Here is an 18,539-nt window from a genome sequence, read left to right as displayed (position 1 = left end):
AGCACTGAAAGTTATTTAAGGCGTTTTAATGGTTCTATCAAAATGGAGCTATTTAAACTACCAACACTGCTCACCACAACACTCCAATTATACCACCAGCTTCTGTAACAAACTTGAAAAGTGAGTCGGACAGCCATTTTTATAAGCTGCACTTCAGAGATGTCAAGAGACACACTGAACTTCCTTTTCACGCTCAAAGTGGTGATTTTTAACAGAACGTTTTAGGAAAACTCATTTTTGCAGTTCTCTTAACTACTGCAGAGCCCTTTTTATTTCTCCCTTACAAAAAAATGAAACTACTTAAGGTTTAAAGGCTACAGACTAGTAAAGTGATGCACATGAAAACAGAGTAAAAGGGGTAGCTTCAAGCTTTCCATTATGTATTTGTATGAAGGGTTGAAAAAAAAAAAAAACAAAAAACTCTGCAGTATCTGCTTTTATTTTACTTCCCTCTTTGTAACCTCAGGGAAGACAGCTGATAAACAGGTAGTGAAGAAAAGAGAGTATTCTTAAAAAAAAAAAAAAAAAGTGGCTATCAAAAGTTTCCAAAACCAGAAAAAAACCCATCACTGTTGCAGCCATGACGTTTTAAGGATGCAATCATGCATTGTTCTCATTTAATGCAAGAGTCCTTTATTTACCCAGCTGGATGGTGTATACGGACACACAGCATTTTATTTCTCAGAAGCCTGCACAATCTTTGTGAGGCACCAAAGATGGTTATATTAAAAACAACCTGTACTAAAAGTCACATCTGGCTGCATAGTCTCTAGGTTTAAGTGGTCTAGCACACAAAACCACTTCAAACTAAATAATGTGTGCAGTGAGAGCAACAAATTGCACCTTAGATGCTTCTTCCACCACCAGGTGGTAGAACTGCTCGTCAGAAAAGGGCATTTAGTAACAGCAGTAAAGGCACTCCCAAGCCCAAATGCTGTCAAACCTTGTCACATGACAAAACTAGTCAAATTCTCTAACGAGCCTGCTCAAGAGCCTAACCTAGAATCATAAGCTCTGCTGTATTCTGCAAAGAAGGTGGTTTAACTATTCTACAGATACAGCCTAAACACAAGCAGTTTACAACAGAGTACTCAAGAACCTGTGTGTGAAGGCAACAATGTGAGATGGAACAAGACTTTGGGCAAATCACTAGGACTTTTACAGGGGTTAAGTCTAATCCAGCATGAACAGAACACAGCTTGCAAACCACAAAGTTTCCTGATCATAAGTTAACCATCTGCTCTATAAAGGAAGCTGCTGTGAACTATAGACTGCAAAAGTAAGTATTAAAATACCTTTTTCTGCTATGAGAGACTAAGAAGCAGGCTCTAGACACGCCCCTGAACTCAGTAAATCTCCATTCTTTGGCTCATACAGCAAGCACTGTAACTACACGTATGTAATACATTACATATAAAAAGCATTCACAGCTAGTTATGTTTGACCTTAAGTGATGTTATGATCACAGACCAGATGTCCCCCGTACTTCCATTCCCTCTTAATTCTATCCCAACAAAACATGAGATTTTTGCTTGTTTCTGGGCTTAAATGTCTATCTACCACAATTTATTCATCAAAGGGAAAGCAAAACCGGATGCATTTTCCTCTATCTTCTTTTAAAATTAAGCCTTTATTTCAGTCGTTTTAAGCAGAAACCTCTCACAGCAGTTGGGATAAGCAGGCTGCTATACCATTACACTGTTACATTCAGTTGCAGAGATAGGTCTCTCACTTCATACAAATATAAGCAAAAGGTGTGTTCGTGGTGAGGTTTTTAACCCCTTGGGCGGAAGTATTAAGGAGCAGTTCTGAAATGATTCAGTGTGCCAAGTACACAGTTCTGCAATCTATGCATCAGGAAGCCAACCAGTAATGCAGTAAATCTTGCCTACAGAACACAGGGTGAACTAAACCATTGCGTCATGACAAATCTTACCTGACAGAAAAGCACATTCAAATTGCTTGAGGAATCCAACTGTTCAGTGAAAACCATCTATATTCAGTGTTGTCATGGGTGGGGTGGAAGTCCTTAACTGCGCAAAGGTATAGAGCACTACTTGGATTATTTCAAGTTAAAGTTCAAAACATTTAAATTTAGCACTACCCTCCTATCTTGATTCTTAAAATATCTCAGGCACAAGTATGTGTGTGTACTTGTTTTATTCGTGATTTATCTTGGGATATCAAACGTATTTCTCCTTCAGGTGATTTAACAAAATTCTTGACCTCATTTAAAAACATCCACTGATCCATTTTTCATTCAATGGCAATACTAAATGTTAAAAGGAACATAAAAACAAACATGCACACAATTGTACAGTTTTCATAAATGTCTATTTCATTATTTGTGGGTAGCGCATTAAACAGTTAAATACATTTAAATAATGTTTAGGTGACTGCACTAATGCAGAATTTTAACTAGATGGGTAACCAATTTAACTAGAAACCAGCTAACAAGTAACTGTCTAGATACTTCAAATACAGCTCTTTTTCTAGGTCATCCTTCTTGGGGAAGAAAAAAAAAAAGCCTGCTGGTCACATTGGAAATACATTTTAAGGCCAAATTCTTCTGATATCCCTTCTCTGCAGCAGTTTCTTCGCCTTTTTAAGCCTCCAGTTCCAGGCCAAGACCAAGTTTATGGCCACCAGCATTGATGCTCTTTCCATCTATCAGGGCAGACAGTGTAAGCTTCACACCTGTAAGATTTTTAAGCAGCATGTTTACAACACACAATCAGAGTAGCTTTCATGCAACTCAATCTCCAACACTACAAGTCCCAGCTGTAGCTCTTTTCATATTTCCTTGATTTCCTCTGAAGATTTCCAGAGAAAAATTCATTTACCCATAAAATCTACTGGAACCTATTCATGTGAATCAAGCTAGATGCTTTGTGTGAATCCCATGTTATAAAGTGGGCATGCAAAGTCCCTAACTGGTAAGCACACAAGACCTCTCTTTTTCTGCATTAAGGTTGCAAAGGAGAAGGAAAATTATGCATAGAAAGACAGACTCTTATACCGAGGAAGAGAGGGCATGAAACAATTTGTACTGGTTTTCAAATAAGGAACTAATCAATGGTAATACAGCATTCACAGGAGTTCTCATATTTAAAGAGAATGATTTAAGTTCTTTTCAGAGAACATGAAGAGCAGGAAATCTGTTCTTCTGATAGTCGTTATTGTCAAGACCTGCCACCATTCCATTTAGTATGGCTGGAGAAAGCAATGCTAAAAAAAACAACCAAACAAAAATCCCTACTTTGCACTGCCTAAAGTCAAGCTGTCACACACAATACAGTCAATGAGGAATATGATGCAGAAACTCCATTACATGCAACAAAACTTGTCTTGTTTGGATAAAGACTTGATTTGTAGTGTAAGTAAATGCAAAATGGCTACTTTTCCTTAAACAAAATTATTAAGAAAAAGGGAAATAATTGCATATAAATGCAGAGATGTCAAACACTTTCTTTGTGATACATGAAAGATGTATGTGAAATAATTAATGCAATAACTCTTACCTGGCCTCAGGGTCTGGGTATAACCCACTCCAACTAGACTAGAATTGTTCACTTTTGCCTGAAAAAAAAAAAAAAAAAAAAAAGAGACAAAAGCAATTGAAATGTTGGCAACTGATTGACTTGTTCTTATCATTCAGAAGCTACAATAAATACAGCAATACTGCCATTATCAACCAAAATTTACGTGTTCTTTCAGTATCTCTGTGCTTACCTGATTCTCTCTTCCCAGCTGTGCCCTTGCTGTTTAAATATGTTACTTTATTTCTAAGTTGAAGAGCACAGAGAACATAAGGGCAGGGAGAACTGTTACTGCAATCTAGTTCGGCAACTGAACTTTCCCACCTGCCCCCTTTTCAGAAGGCTATAGCAATTTAACACCAGAGTCTCCCAAAACCTGCCACTTCAGGAGAATCCTCCATGTTCATATGATTACAAAAGGATTAAAATGCACATCAAATCAATCAAGCTGCAAACACGTCATAATATCATCATAAATAATATGCAAAATTATTCAGTTCAGTTTGTATCATTTCCTCTACAGGATGATTTCAACAATCCAGGTTCAACTCAATTCCACTTTGTAACACAGAAAACTTCTGAGCCTATCACCTTTTTAACCAGAACTGCCAGAGCTCTTACCATGAGAAAGTAGCAGCTCTCTTCAAAACCCATTTTAAGAAAAAAATCTGTAGCTTACAGAACTTAATACGAAGAGTTTTTTCAATTTTTTTAATACCTGAAGTTCTCTAGAGAAGCACAACATTTGACAGTCAGACTCTAAAAGAGTTTTTGCTTTTTTGTAAAATTACAGAATTCAAATACTGTTGGTTTAATTTTAACTGCCTGATTTGTAAGCATATTTCTAACAAGACTTCCTGACCTATTACATCCTTTTGTACTAATAAAACAGATCCGCAGAAAGTAAAAAAACCAAAACACTGTGCTTAGCATAACACTTCTGGTTAGAGCCATACTTACAGAGATAGAAGCAGTAGAATCCAACTTGTATTTAGCTGCAATGCCAAAGCGAGTGCTGTTGCTACCTGCTGTCCAAGCCAGGTTTACAGCAGTTTCAAGATTGTCACTCACTTTTTGGTATATTGAACCACCAAATTCTGAACCGTCATTGCTACACAAATCAAGAAATGAAAGTTACTTGCCTGTATTTACATAATCCTAACATTTATTTGGTTGGGTGTTTTTTTTAAACTACTTCAAATCTTTGTTAAAATGCAAACACAGGAACTGCCGTTTTAGGAGAAAATTCTTCATCATGAGGGTGGAACAGATTGCCCAGAGAAGTTGCAGAGGCTCCAACCCTAAAGCCAGGCTGGATGGGTTCTTGTGTAACCTACTGCAGTAAGGAGTGTCCCTAGCCATGGCAGAGTGGTTGGAACTGCATGATCTTTAAGGTCCTTTCCAATCCAAACTATTCTATGACAACTCTATGCATTACAAAAGTTGCTTCACTTCTTTTGACAGAAGAAAGGGAAATGAACAAAGACTTGAGGGCAGAATTAAACTGCAATAATTCATGGGGAAAAATAGAAAGAATTTATTTCAGAGTGCTACAGCCAATTCTTACATTGATGTTGAACTAAGTAGTTGAATGCAATTCCAGACCACATCCTTACGAAACTAAATGGGCTTTCTGAATTCTATGATTACTGAATACATATGGTATACCTAAAAACTAGATGACCTTGTGTCTGACTGAAATGGAACACCTACAGCCCAGACTATATTGTTTTGCAGTTTCTTCCCATACCCTTCAACTTTCATAAACCCAAACAAAATCCCCATCCTATCCCTCCAAACAGATAAACTTCTAGCTCAAAACCCAAGTCATTTCCTAACCACACTACACCACCATGAATTTTTATTCAGACTGAAAACACCATGTCCTTTAGCAGGTTTTGACCAGCTTACTCTGAAGAACATTAAAGATCTAAAGGCAGCACATCTGAAGAAAACTCATAAACAAATGTTTACACTTGTTTAATTACAACTCTGCTTTGTGCACTCTTCATCCCAGGCAGGCAAAACGAATTTACTTTAAAGTCCAAAAGTAAAAGTCCAGTCTTGCTCCAGAAACTAACACTAGCCTACTGAAATAATGCAATGTTAATTACCACCTCTAACAAATCTACCACCCTTAAATTACAGCCAGATACAATGCAATGTAATGGGAAAACTAGAACAAACATGATGATCAGCTGTATGTAACTAAACTACTGCACTTCCAATGTGGATGTATTTCAGGTCTTTAGTGATCTGTAGCATGTACTGATTACACAGCAAGTGCTACCAAGCCATGGGTATTTACTCTTTTTGAGTAAGGATACAAAGTAAGAGTTATCACTTGTTCAGTTTTGTACTGAAAAAGTACACTCCACTTAGTGGCCTTGCAAACACCACTTGGCATTTCAAATATTTGTATTCTGACTAGAAGGAAAATCGAGAAAGACTGCTTCTATAAACGTGGACACAATTTTCAGTACTTACACATTAGTGTGCAGTTGGAAGTCCCCAGTCTTGTAGCCCACAGAGAAGTTATTTCTTGTCAATTTTGATTTGGCACTATCAAAAGTCATCTGATAACCAGCAAGCCAGCCTTCATAACCAAAGACAGCTGAACCATGGATTGCAGGCCCAGCAAAATCGAAGTCAACATCACAACCCAGGTTTAGGCATTCACGTTTATAAGCTGACTTAATTTTACCACTTTTCTTTCTGAAACAGAGAAAGAGTCATCTTAAGGCAAGGCTTGACCTCTATTTAGCAATAAAAAGTGGCAAATTTGAGCCATGTGACTCTACACAACGTATTTAAATGTCACACACATGCAACCTGCAGACTGGGCCAAAGCACAGCTAACCCATGAAGAAAGCACGGGGCTACTGCAAACGGGCATTTTTAACGTAGAAGTGTTCTCATACCTCCAAGTATTTCTATTGCAGAAAATAAGCCAAGTGGGCTATTGTGAAACATCCAATACTAGCACTGTAGAACAAGATGTGATGCTAAAGAGCACATGCCTTCAGCACTGGGATTTGGTGATTTTGATCAATAGCAAACCACAGAAACATCTTTGCCAATACAACAGACCAGATGAACGTTTATTGGCCATGGGTGTCATTAGTGCCCCAAATAAGGTAGAAAGGTTAACAATTCTTACCCTGTATTTGGTGAAAAAGTTGTATCAAATGTCAACTTCAAGCCTTTGGCAATCTAATTGAAGGGGAAGAAGATAAGGCTATAAATTCAGATCTGCCAGTTAGGTAAAACAAATACAAATTCTCCTATTTTTTACCTGATCTTCAATGGCAATTTCTGTTCCCAGAGTGTTATCTGTGTTCCATTTTTCCGTGAAAGTTAGCCCATACTCAGCCCACTTGTATTTGGTCTCCAAGCTCCCATTCACTTTTCCAGTGTCTGTGTTCGATGAACCAGATGTTGTGAATTCCTAGAAATGAAAGTGTCCATGTTACACAGAAGATACATGTGATCCTGAAAGCATTACTAAGTGCCAAGAGAAACTACTTTCCTTCAGCAAATACTAAGATCTTGTTGTTCTATGAAACAAAGTTAACAATTTGTGAGGGAACAAGAGGGGTACACCACAAATAAGAACCAGACAATACATGCTCACATGGAGGCCTCCACCCAGTCCCCATCTCACCTGCAGTGTTTCTGCCACTATGACAAGATATACAAGTTTGCAACATAACTCATAAGCAAGGACAGTAGTTACCATTAGTATTCTCTTTAAAAGCAGAAACAAGATCTTGAAATATAAGGTGAAGTCCAATACTCCTCATGAGCAAAATAAAAATCAAACCAAGAGCCAAGAATGCTATAAAGCACATAATGCAACTCCAGTAAAATTCTTTAAGAATTGCGTAAGTATTTTCATTATTCCAGTCAACCATTTCCCTTTGGAAAATAAATCAGGTACAATTATGAAAGGTCACACAGAATGCCATCATTTTTCACACTGAGGGTGGATGGTTCTGGGGTTTTGTTGCCTTTTAAGAGAGTTCTCAGTCTAACCTATGCACCAGCCTTCTTACACAAGTTACAGGCAACACGTACTTTTACCGGCACACTTAAAATTCCTGTTCCCCTGACTCTGATTTAATGACACAAGAAAAACATTCATGTTTGAACTGTGAGCTAAGGCAACAGTCTGATTTTATGCTTCTGGTAGAGCCTCACTTGGAATTCTTGAAAGTATTTAAAAGTTAACAATATCACCCACATCTCCTTCTTAACCTCAGCAGTCCCTGTCATGTCTCACTATTTGGAATCTCAGGGAGAACAGAATAAAATGTTTCTGTGTACAACTATTCAGAAACTAAGGCAACATACAGCAGAAATGCAAGTCTGGTTTGCAAATAAATGTTAAGGAGCTCTTTCCACTGAAATATTACTGCCCTTATGATTTTTTTAAAAAAATTACTATTTTAACTTCTTTAAAAATATGAAACAAACATTTTGACTTCCTTCATTCACAGTATTATTTTCAAATCAACTTTCCACACTCATCTCCCACAGGGGTAAACATGGATTTGAAATCACAAGTTCTTAAGCATTCGTATTTTCACAGTTCCAGACCTACTGCACATTTCAAGCACATGAGGTTGTTCTTTAATGGTGCCTGCTCAGATTTAATCATGGCCAAGATGTTTACCTGTATTATGTTACTAAACCACTCATACAGTTCCATACTTCCAGTAAGGTCAGTTTCTTGGCAAGTGACAAGGACTACACAATTCCAAATACATTCATCTTCTTGCTTTGTGCTATTCCATACTGCATATGGTACATGTGGCTGCAACTATTGTAGCAATAGCTTCAGCAGCAGCAATTAGATTATCTCTCATCTCTGCATATATGCCACTTTCTCCTGCTGGAAAGGATGGCAACTGATAATTGGATTCAGAAGAGGTCTTGGATTTTTCAGAATTTTACCAGTGTTACTGGCAGTCCTCAAAAGAAACAAGCTATAGTAACAACTACATCTAAACCAAGGCTCTTGCAAACTGTGCTTCAATGGGGATACAGACTTCTAGAAAAGTCACAGTATATAACCCATGCACCTTGTTTCCAACATCTAGTTACACTGTTAAAGCTCCCTGATATGGAAAAAAAAAATCTCTTTGTATCTTGCAAAGTTTGCTCTAGAAACAGAGAGAAGTTGCATGAGGTACTGCTTGAATGGAACATTCCTGCAACACTGCAATACCTTTAAAGAGGAGCCTAAGATTTGATGTGCTAATTCACTGCCAACTACTTCACACAAGTGACAGAGATTTCCACTAAATACAAACACCATCACAAGGTACTTTAGAAATAAATTCTGCATACTATGATTGATATATTAACATACTTCCGAAAGCGTCAACTATTTGTTCCCCTTCAGACATCAGATGAGAGATAACTAATAAATCTTGTTATTGTATGAAGATTACTCAACAGTGCAATACCTTTATTAAATCCAGAATAAAGTCAGGTGTTTAGGGACTCCTGAAATTACTTTACAGCCAAAGTTTATTATTCCTATAACCTACGGAATACTTAAGAGCATCTGGAAGAGGTGCCCTTTATGATTATGGATCAGAATATATCCATTAAAAATAAAATAACGGAACTCACCACGCCACTTGCAGATTTTGTTTTCACATCCAGTTTCACCAGCCCAAAACCTTAACAAACAGAAGTCAAAGTTACACCAGAAGGCTTTAATAAGCATGCACATTTTCTAAGCAGCTGGTTTTCCAAGAATTCTCAGCGGTGACAACTATATACATAACCAACCATAGGCTGACCTCAGTAACATTCCAGTTTTAGATGCCACAGCAAGTAGATGAGGCAACTCCAGAACATGCCAGGAGTTCTGTTCTATCACCACAACATAAAAAGTGGGGAGTAGCCTCTCCATTACATACTGCATGTTTAAGTACAAAACGACAACTTCCAAGAGTAAATTTAGTTCCCAGATGGCACTGGCTGTCCCAATGCACAAGATCAGTCTCTCAACACCAAGAAGAAATATCTCAAAGTAGAAAACTGTAAAAACCCATTCACTAGGAAATGCATGGCCATTGAAACCGTAGTGTAAGTAGGGTTTATGGGAGTGTTGATTCACAATATTACACTTAGAACTGAGCAACAGTCTTGGTCAAAAAGCCCCCAAATGCATTCCCAAAGACCAGAAAGAAACAGTAGTGTAACAAGGCAGAATTTTATTATGCAGCTGTGTGGTATCAAAGCATTTCAAATATTGTAGGATTCTTTATCGCAATAGCTATTCCTCTTTTTATTCCAAACAAGCCTAGAATATTGCTGGTATACATCCCTTTTCACACCACCAAATGTTGTGGCAAATGAAATATTCTCCTTAGTCAACTTACACTTGCAATTCTTGAATACTTGTACACCTCTGATATTTATGTAGCTAAAGCAGGAAGATGTAACATATTTCAGAACAAAACAGCCCTATGAAAAGTCTCCAATGATCTGCTAGTTACATGTTATAAAAACACGATACCTTCCTCCTCCTCCAAAACACTTTCAGTATTCAGTTTTACATATCTGCTTAAAAAGGCAATTCATTGCTGCACCACAAACACCATATTTTATACAAGGTACTATTCTTACCATATCCTTTATTGAAGATATCTCTGGCAGATTTGCCAAGGTCTACATAGGATGGAGGAATCGCCATTGGAGCTGAAAAGTGACAGGGTAATTAGTAGTGAACCTTTACCATTGTGCACACAAAAAATGCTACCACAACTCCTTAGAGATACTATTTAAGGTAGATTCACATATGAAGGCAGTTAATGGACAGATGGCTAAAACAATTACAGCATCCTGTGAAACATGTACAGATTTTCAGTGATGGTCACCAGAACACAGTCTTTTCTAGGCTTAGGGTAGTTTGCTTGTAGAGAAGAGGCATTAAAAGACCACTTAACAATTTTTTCAAGTGTATTTCTCCACACATCTTTAATTACCAGAAATCAACATTTCCAGAGTTGGCAGTTACGACCAAAACAAAGGAAACTACAAATTTTTAAAACTGTAATTTTTCCAGTTATTTCCTGAAGTTCCACAAAGTCAAATTTGACAAACACAAAAATCCCCTGAAAGGGCCTACAAAGTTCTGCCCCATATTTTAAGTGGTAGACTAAAATTTACAAAGAAACATCCAACGTCATCAACTAGCAACCAGCCTGATGAAGGTCTCCCTCCCCTACCTATAACATACAAAGTTTAAGTTTGTGAGGTTCTCTTGTTAGTTTGAAACAAACAGTAGAAGTGCCAGGCGTGTGAAGAGCTCTTTAAAGAGACAGGGAGCCTCACTGTTAAAGAGCTTGTCATTCAAGACTAGCTATGATGCAGCCTCCCTGGTCCAATAGATACCAGCCTAAGGTCTCACACAGGCCTGTATGGTTCTCCTGCCTGGCAAGATACACTCTTAACTGTATCTTCCTGCAGGTACACTTTTCACATGATTTCAATAGCAAAAGGCCACTATCATTCAGGCACTGTAGTTCAAAATGCTAAAAAAACCAGAAGACAGAGCACACATCAAAGTGTTAATAGCTCCTCTCATGCTGTGAAAGGGGGAAGAAAAAAATGGAGGGGAGGGAGGAGTAAATAATGAAACCAACTAGATAAGCACCATTGAAAAAAAGCTAAACACAAGCAAACAAAAATCTTGTATTTTCAAACTGGTCACATTTGAGACTTGATTGACCATTTTAATTGATCTGAGAAAATCAGATGATCATAACTAACCATTTACCTTGTACTTGTGTGGGGTTTTGTAAATAGAAAAATATCTTCAGAACCTCAAAAACAACAAAGGTAGTGCTCTCACAAGTTTGACTGAAAGCACAAGTCATTTGTATACAGTACTTTTAACCAATATTTAATCAAATCCCCCCCAAAAATTTTTTCCCTGTATTTTCATGGCCTATGTACATAAAGGGAAAACTTTCCTGGAACATCCAATTAAAAAAAAAAAAAAAAAAAAACCAACTTCCTTTAGGGCACCATTCCATTAAACAGACTGTTGTTTCAAATTAGCAACCACATAGGAGAATAATAAAAAAAAAAGTAAAAAAAAACTAACAACCTACAACTACACCTGTCATATACAGCCTAATATGTCTGGACTGCTACCATTTCTTTTTTTAAAAATATCTAATTTAGCAAGCAATCATAACACATAAGACTGCTCCTCATCTTTCTACAGTTTCCAGTGCTATTTTCCAGAGTACCTGACTCCATCTCCCTAAGCCATAATAGGGTAACTTCAACCTCCTCTGAGCAACAACATTTACACTCAAAATCAAACTTAATAAACCAATAAACCCCTCCCTTCTTTAATAAGGAGTTCTAAAGTTTATAACCAGGTCCCTATAGCAAGACATGCATCACTTGCTCAAAACCATAAAACAAGTCTGTCTTTCCATAAGAGCTAATCTCTATCTTGCAGCAAACAAACAAAAAACCCAACCACACAAACAAACAACCCCACACAAACGTTAAAATTACTCTGGAGCACAGACTCTGAAGCTTAGAAAGGCTTCACCCAAGTTCATGTGCATAATAAATAAGTCTCGACGAAAGAAAAAAAATTGTATAGCAGAAGAGATACTAATCCCAGTGATAAGATGTTAAATTGTTGCTACTATTTAGTCAATTAGAAGCAGGCAGTGGACCAAAATTCTAAGAAAGTGTACAAGTATGCCCTAAATTTCTGCTGTACAACTGTGCAATTCATTAGCAACTTAAAATACTTAGATGTGGTTTATCTGTGTATTTTTCCTTTAATTGGTGTCTCAGTTTTAATGAACATCTTCAGAATAATTATTCCTAAAGTTCTGTCCTAGCCTTTAGCACAGACATGCTTTTAGAGTATAAATAAATTATATTTTTGGTTTTGTTTCCAGTGTTTCCCCTCTGACTAGACAACCATTGCAGACAAGAGAATTATACTAAGCAAGAATGTTCTGAGAAGTTAACAAACTGGTATCAGTGTCTAAAGCCAAAGGCTTATTACAGTAAAAAGGATATTGCAGTTTTATCAAGCCTAGTTAAACATCCTCCCCATTGTAAGGTAACCAACCAGTATCTTTTAAGACATTCCAGCCCACAGACGTGAGTTTTGTGATAGAAAGTTAAAACAGTTCCTATTAAAGCTGTCACTGCTGTTGTAATCCCATACTAACAAGGACAGATGAGGACAAAAGCAGAAACCTAGAATTAATTTTGGATATACTAAATATCTGATAAGCCAGTGCCATCATCACAGTGCTCATTAAAAAAAGAGCCAAAACCCCAACAACAACAAGAAAAATCATTCCTGTGTCCTTCAATGCTGATAAGTTAGTGAGGTCTGCAGATACTTATAATCAGAAGTGATTTTCTCCAACCCTGTTCTAAAGTGGTTTTTACTTTAAAGTTACTAATTAGGACTAAAATATAAGTACCATTTACCAAGATGTTTGTTGTGAAAGCAACTATCAAATAATGTATTCCTCATTTCAAAACCACAGAATCTACTTGAATCAAGTGGAAGCTCCACCCTGATCTTTGCTTCATGCCTCCCTAAAAAACAAAGTTTAATTGATCTGTTAGTCAAGAGCCACAAACATTCTTCTGTAGAAAACAAAAAAATATAAAGAACAGAAAAATGTATTAACGTTATAAAAGCTATTATTACATCACTGTTTTCCTTCAACGTAGTATTTCAAAACTCTCTCAAACCCTACAATTAAAGAAATGCCAAGAACTTCTATAAAGATTTCTAATAATTTTAAGATCTCAGGTTATTGAAGATCTGTCTAGAAATGCTAGATAAGGCTACAATTTAAAAAAAAAATTAAAAATCACCTAAGTAGTCATTTAATTTAAAAAAAAATTGCAGTTACTACACTAAAATCGCATTGCAGTGTTGTGAACGGCAATAGAGAAATTTATGTTAATCAAAGAAGAACTTGTTCAAACATACTGGACGTACTGGCGTGACCTTTAGACTGCTACTAAAGCTTAAAAAAAGTAAATAAATCACAAACACCAAACCAATCTCATTACCCTTGCTTCAACTCTCTCCCTATTTCTTGGAGGTGGACACGCTAGCCTAGTAACCATACCGAAGCCGATTATTAGTCTCTACGGAGAAGGAAAAGAATTAAGCATGTGAAAACTACGTGTTTAGAAACCAATAGCAGGGATAAGGCAGAGCCTCTCAGAAAAGGGCAATGAAAGGGAAACCGGTAGTGCGAAACGCCAAGCCGGGACACAGGGAGATCCGGCACATCCTTCCAGGGCAGCGCTCGGGCGGCGGCGCCCAGCGGCAGATCTTTCCCCCGTGTCGGGGTCAGGTTCGCCGCTGCCGCCACAGGCCCGCCGCCAGGGTGAGCGGCGCCCGCTGCCGCTGCAAGGTGAACTCCTCCACGCGGCCATCTTGGGCATCCCGGCCTGACCCCCTCCCGCCGCGCGCGTCCTGCCGCCCCTTATGTAACCGCGGCTCGGCCCAGCCCGGGTCCGCACGCCGAAGAGGGCGCGACACCTGTGCAGGTTACGGGGGCAGGCGGAGGCGAACGACGCGAGCGAAACTCCCACCACGCACACGTTCCCTCCCAGCCTCGCCCGCCCTGCCGTTAGTCCAGGCGCTAAAGGCGCTCCGCGCCTCGCCACCCCCGAACGTGCGGTCCCCGATCCCGCTCGCCATCCCGCCACCCGCTCGCACACGGGCGAGCCCCGCCCGCTTCCCCTGCTCCCCCGGGGCCGGTCACGGCCCGGGCCGGCACCTGGCTAGTGCGGGAGGGCAGCGGGGCCTGGCAGAGCAGGGCTGGGAGTGCGGGAGGGTCTCTCCGTTAGAAGGCCGCGCTGCTGCAACCGCTGGCACTGGAGGGCGAAGTGAAGGAGACACCGATCCGCCCGCCCGCCGCCGCCGCGCAGGACCCCCAGCAGCCGGGGCCGCTTCGGCCACTGCCTGCCTCTCCCACCGAACCGCCCCGCCGCCTGGCCGGTTGGAGGCGCCGCCGCCCAAGGCACAGAGTCGGAGGACGGCGGGAAACGATGCACCTCTGAGCAAGGAACCGGGCAGAGGTGCCGCGGTCTAGCAGGCGCTCTCAGGACAGCCCCAGCGCCACAAAAGGGTCCTGTGGGAAGGCAGGGCCGATGGGGCGGGCGTGGCCGCCTGGTGTGGGAGGGTGGTGATGGGTGCGCCAGGCGGCCGTGGATATGGAGGATGACGCGTCCTGGCGCGTAGGGGGCGGGGGATGGGGAAACGACCGTTGGGGTTGTGGTTGCCTTTGGATGTCTTCTTTAGGGGGAAACGAAGGACCAGAAGAGCCCGGCGCCACTCGTGGGGAACGCGGAACAAAGGCCGCAGCAGGAATCGGCTCCTGAGCCGGCTTGTGGTGGTCGTATCGAAGAAGCGTTTCCCCTTAGGAGAGTTTAAGTCAATTACATTCTCGTCCACATGGGGATGCGAGGCCGAGGTGTGTCCCTTTTCAGCACATACAGCAAAATCCATGCGCAGAGCCACTGTCCTTCCGAGAAATTGCTGGTCTTCCTTTCAAGGCCCGCCTGTCTCCAGTGTTGGCACACTGACTCTGCCTTGGAACAGCCACGGACACCAGCTCTGCCGTCGGCCAAGGTTGTCCCAGTAGCATTTGCCCAGGGAGCACGTTGAAAGCAGCTCTTCAGCCTCACAGCCCTCAAGACGTCTTCCCAAAAACGGCCAGCCCTTGGGGAGTGCTGGAGTGATGACACTGCACAGCATCCCTCAAGAGGGGTGCTCACCTTCACTTGCCTACTTCCCACAAACGTTTGAAACTGAACACATTACACCAAACATGCTCTCCTGTTGCTGCCTCAAACCCCACAGACATACGCAAGTGTCCCAAAGCTAATATGACAGCTTGTACTCATCTACCATGGTTTGCTACCTCCTTCACGCAAGTGGCACGGTCTCTCCAATTGCCCAAACTCCATTTTTACCTTCCAGTCACCTCCCACTGGAAGACACACACAAACCATAACAGAAGCCAGCACATCTCAAGTCAAGAGAAGCAATGAATCTCAAGAAGCTTTCTTAGATGGTCCTCTCCTGATCATAAATGAGATCTCTTAGAATGCAGCAGCCACCACAACACTCTGCAGCAGGAATCCGCTGAGTCACCAATGCAGACCACTGCCAGGCCAAGGAACTGCAGGACAGGCATTTCTGAAATTCATAGTTCTCCCCTTCTTACTTGGATTATGGCATGATCTAAACTCTTCCATAAAGTAAAAAATATTTACAACTAGAAGTTATATTTGCGTAGTATGAAAAATACATACCATCCAACACTACCAATTTACCAGAACACATGGTACAATAGTAATTCTCCAGGTTATTAAAAAGAGCAGATTAGTGACAAAGCCAGTCAGCACCTGCTGGTTATATCAAAAGATAAGCAACTGGTTTGGGTTTTTGCTATTTTTTGTTTGTTTTGGGGGGTTTTGCGTGTAAGTCCAATACTTTCATATTGGAAGACCCAACAGATTATTATGTTTCATTTTGGTATTTTAAAATAAGACAGGTTGGCATTCCACAAAGGGCTATGTATTGATGAATCATGAATCATGCTGAGAGAATAAATAGCAGTAAAGAGAAAAAGCAGAAAACTGTCTTACTATGCAAGGGAACACAGATGAGAAATAGAGGTCTGATTAAGTAAAAATACATTGTAGCATCAATTGTTCATTAAAGATATTAATTTATTATTCATACCTATAGTATAAATGCATTCTGAATAAAAGTACAATTACATGAGACATCAGCTTTTTGTTGTCTTTTTTTTTTTTTGTTGTTAATAAGATTAGTAATTTAGTGGTTCAGCCCTATATTTAGCAAACCGGGAAAGTAATGACTGCCCCACCCTGAGCAAAAAAAAACCCCAACAGTGAATCACTTGCTTTGTGAGACAAAGCAGAGACAATTCAAGACAGGCAACAGCACACAAACTCCTCTGCATTAACATTCCAGGCACCTGTAGCAACAGCCTCTGCCTATTCCTCACTCATACAATAATGCCTTCTTTCTCACAGCATATCTGCTAAAGCTTGGAGTGCCAATAAAGGCCTGCCTTCAGGCCTGCAGTAGCAAGCCATATAAATTGTTCTGGACCTTTCTTTTAAGTGTTGTCCTCATATCATTCAGTGCACACCGCTCCTGTGCAGGTGCGCTCTCTCTAAATGGGCCTGTTTCCACTGAAACTAAGCAGCTCTGAGGGTTTTTTTTTGTGCCACTTGCAGTTTAACAATTGTCTCTTCATGTGAATACAACCATGTGTATGCATAACTGACAGAGTCATGTGCTTTACTGGTGCCACTTGGAAAGAAACCCACGCATCACTACATAAGAACACTGCCATTTGAACGCAAGCTCTGCTTATTTCTCCATATATTGTAGTCACAATTACTTAAGTAGTGTTTTGTGGCCAGCAGAAAGTGAGCAAGTGGCTACAGTGCACATTGGTGTCTTTGAAACAGCTTAGATAAGTTTATGTTCATGTCTAAGATGAGCCTGAAGTCATTGCCTGCTCTCTCCTCCAGATGCAGACCTTCAGTCTGAAGATTCAGTGGAGAAGAAGTTTTAGTGAAAGTCTAGCAATGAATGACTAAGTAAATTAGGACTCCTCACTCTGAAACAAGGCCAGAGATTATTAAAATATAACCAGCAGGGAAAGTGTGGAAAAGATCTTAAACTAATTGGAAGCAAGTTCAGAACAAGCAAGAGAAAGGCGTGTTTTTTCCCACAAAAAGGAATGTCATTCAGTAGAATTATATGCCACAGGAAGCTGAATGTTTATATAAGCTTCAGAAAAAAATAGAAAGGTTTGTGGAAGAGAAATACAGAGAGGATTATCATTTGCTAATCTATTCAACCATTTTGTATGGCTGTATGGCCTCTTTGGAATCAGAAAATCTCTGAGCTGCAAGTAGAGTTTACCCTGTTCTTACACTTTTTTTCTTTTTTTTAAGCACATATCACCTAAATTATTGCTTGGGGGCAGGAATATTAGGCTAGCTACACGTTTTGTTCAATACAACTGTCCTTAGGCAAACCAGGCATCTGGAAAGCTCTAAGAGTAATCAGGAGGGAACCATTCTGTCAGGATCCTTTAGAGTGACAAGCTTCATGCCTTTCATTTTTAAAAATTTTTCCCCCCAGTTTAAAGTAGTCTCCTTTCAGTTTAGCTTAAACAGTTAAGGGGAAGGTTAACTTAAACAACATTCTAAGATGCACTTAAAACAACAGGTCTACTCAGAAGCCGACACATCTAAAGCATCTGATACAGATACATAGCTATATAATCTCTTAGCTCAGAAGAAAGAAGACCAAAAAATACTAGACTGCAATTTTAAAATTCAGAAAGCAAATTTGAGAGAGCCAACAAAGGACACAACTATGTTGCAGGCTCTACCTAAGGCTAATGGAGACACAGAGCACCTTACAGCTACACAGATAGTGAAAGCTGATGGCTCTACAACCAAAGCAAAGTAAAAATCTGTATCTTTTTTATTATAGGGTCACTGCACACATTTCTACTACATATTCAATGCTAAAGTATCCTGTTCCCAAATAAATAGTAAAAGGGATGTGGAAAAGGTTATGATAAAGAGAAAGGAAAAAATTCAAGGAAAACAAACCCATGAAGAAATGCTTGTACTTCTTAATTATTCTGGATTTATCTTTGGTTGATTGTAAATTCTTTTCCTTCATTTTTCTTTCTGTTGCAGTTTGCTCAGGAGCTCATTTAAAAAAAAAAAATCCTCAGTAGCTCAAGCAATAAGCAACCTTTCACTAATGCCATCCTGAAATAAGTGTAAAGGGAGGGGCTATCAAGTAATCAAATGCTGATTTGTAAGCAAAACACAACCATTTATGCAAAACTCATTGAGCAACTCAGAGATACAGCCAGTGTTCCTGTATTACTTACA

General features: G+C 39.8%; 1 protein-coding gene across 2 annotated transcripts; it reads right to left on the bottom strand.

The window, feature by feature from the left end:
- Window positions 1-634: 634 nt before the first annotated feature.
- Window positions 635-18,330, bottom strand: VDAC2 (voltage dependent anion channel 2). Of its 2 annotated transcripts, none has more exons than XM_054382548.1 (9): window positions 18,249-18,330; window positions 10,185-10,256; window positions 9,180-9,229; window positions 6,835-6,987; window positions 6,700-6,752; window positions 6,027-6,254; window positions 4,500-4,650; window positions 3,522-3,579; window positions 635-2,697 (listed from the first exon to the last, which is right to left on the bottom strand). In XM_054382548.1, exons 1-9 carry the CDS (start codon window positions 18,319-18,321, stop codon window positions 2,606-2,608), a joined length of 930 nt encoding a protein of 309 aa, XP_054238523.1. In that variant the 5' UTR covers window positions 18,322-18,330; the 3' UTR covers window positions 635-2,605. The 2 variants fall into 2 exon arrangements, with proteins under 2 accessions (XP_054238523.1, XP_054238522.1); XM_054382547.1 differs by lacking the exon at window positions 18,249-18,330 and adding an exon at window positions 14,354-14,462.
- Between the last annotated feature and the right edge of the window lie 209 nt (window positions 18,331-18,539).

Source organism: Indicator indicator, chromosome 7, assembly GCF_027791375.1.
Source record: "Indicator indicator isolate 239-I01 chromosome 7, UM_Iind_1.1, whole genome shotgun sequence".
NCBI lineage: Eukaryota > Metazoa > Chordata > Aves > Piciformes > Indicatoridae > Indicator > Indicator indicator.
This window is presented reverse-complemented; position numbering and strand designations above follow the sequence as displayed.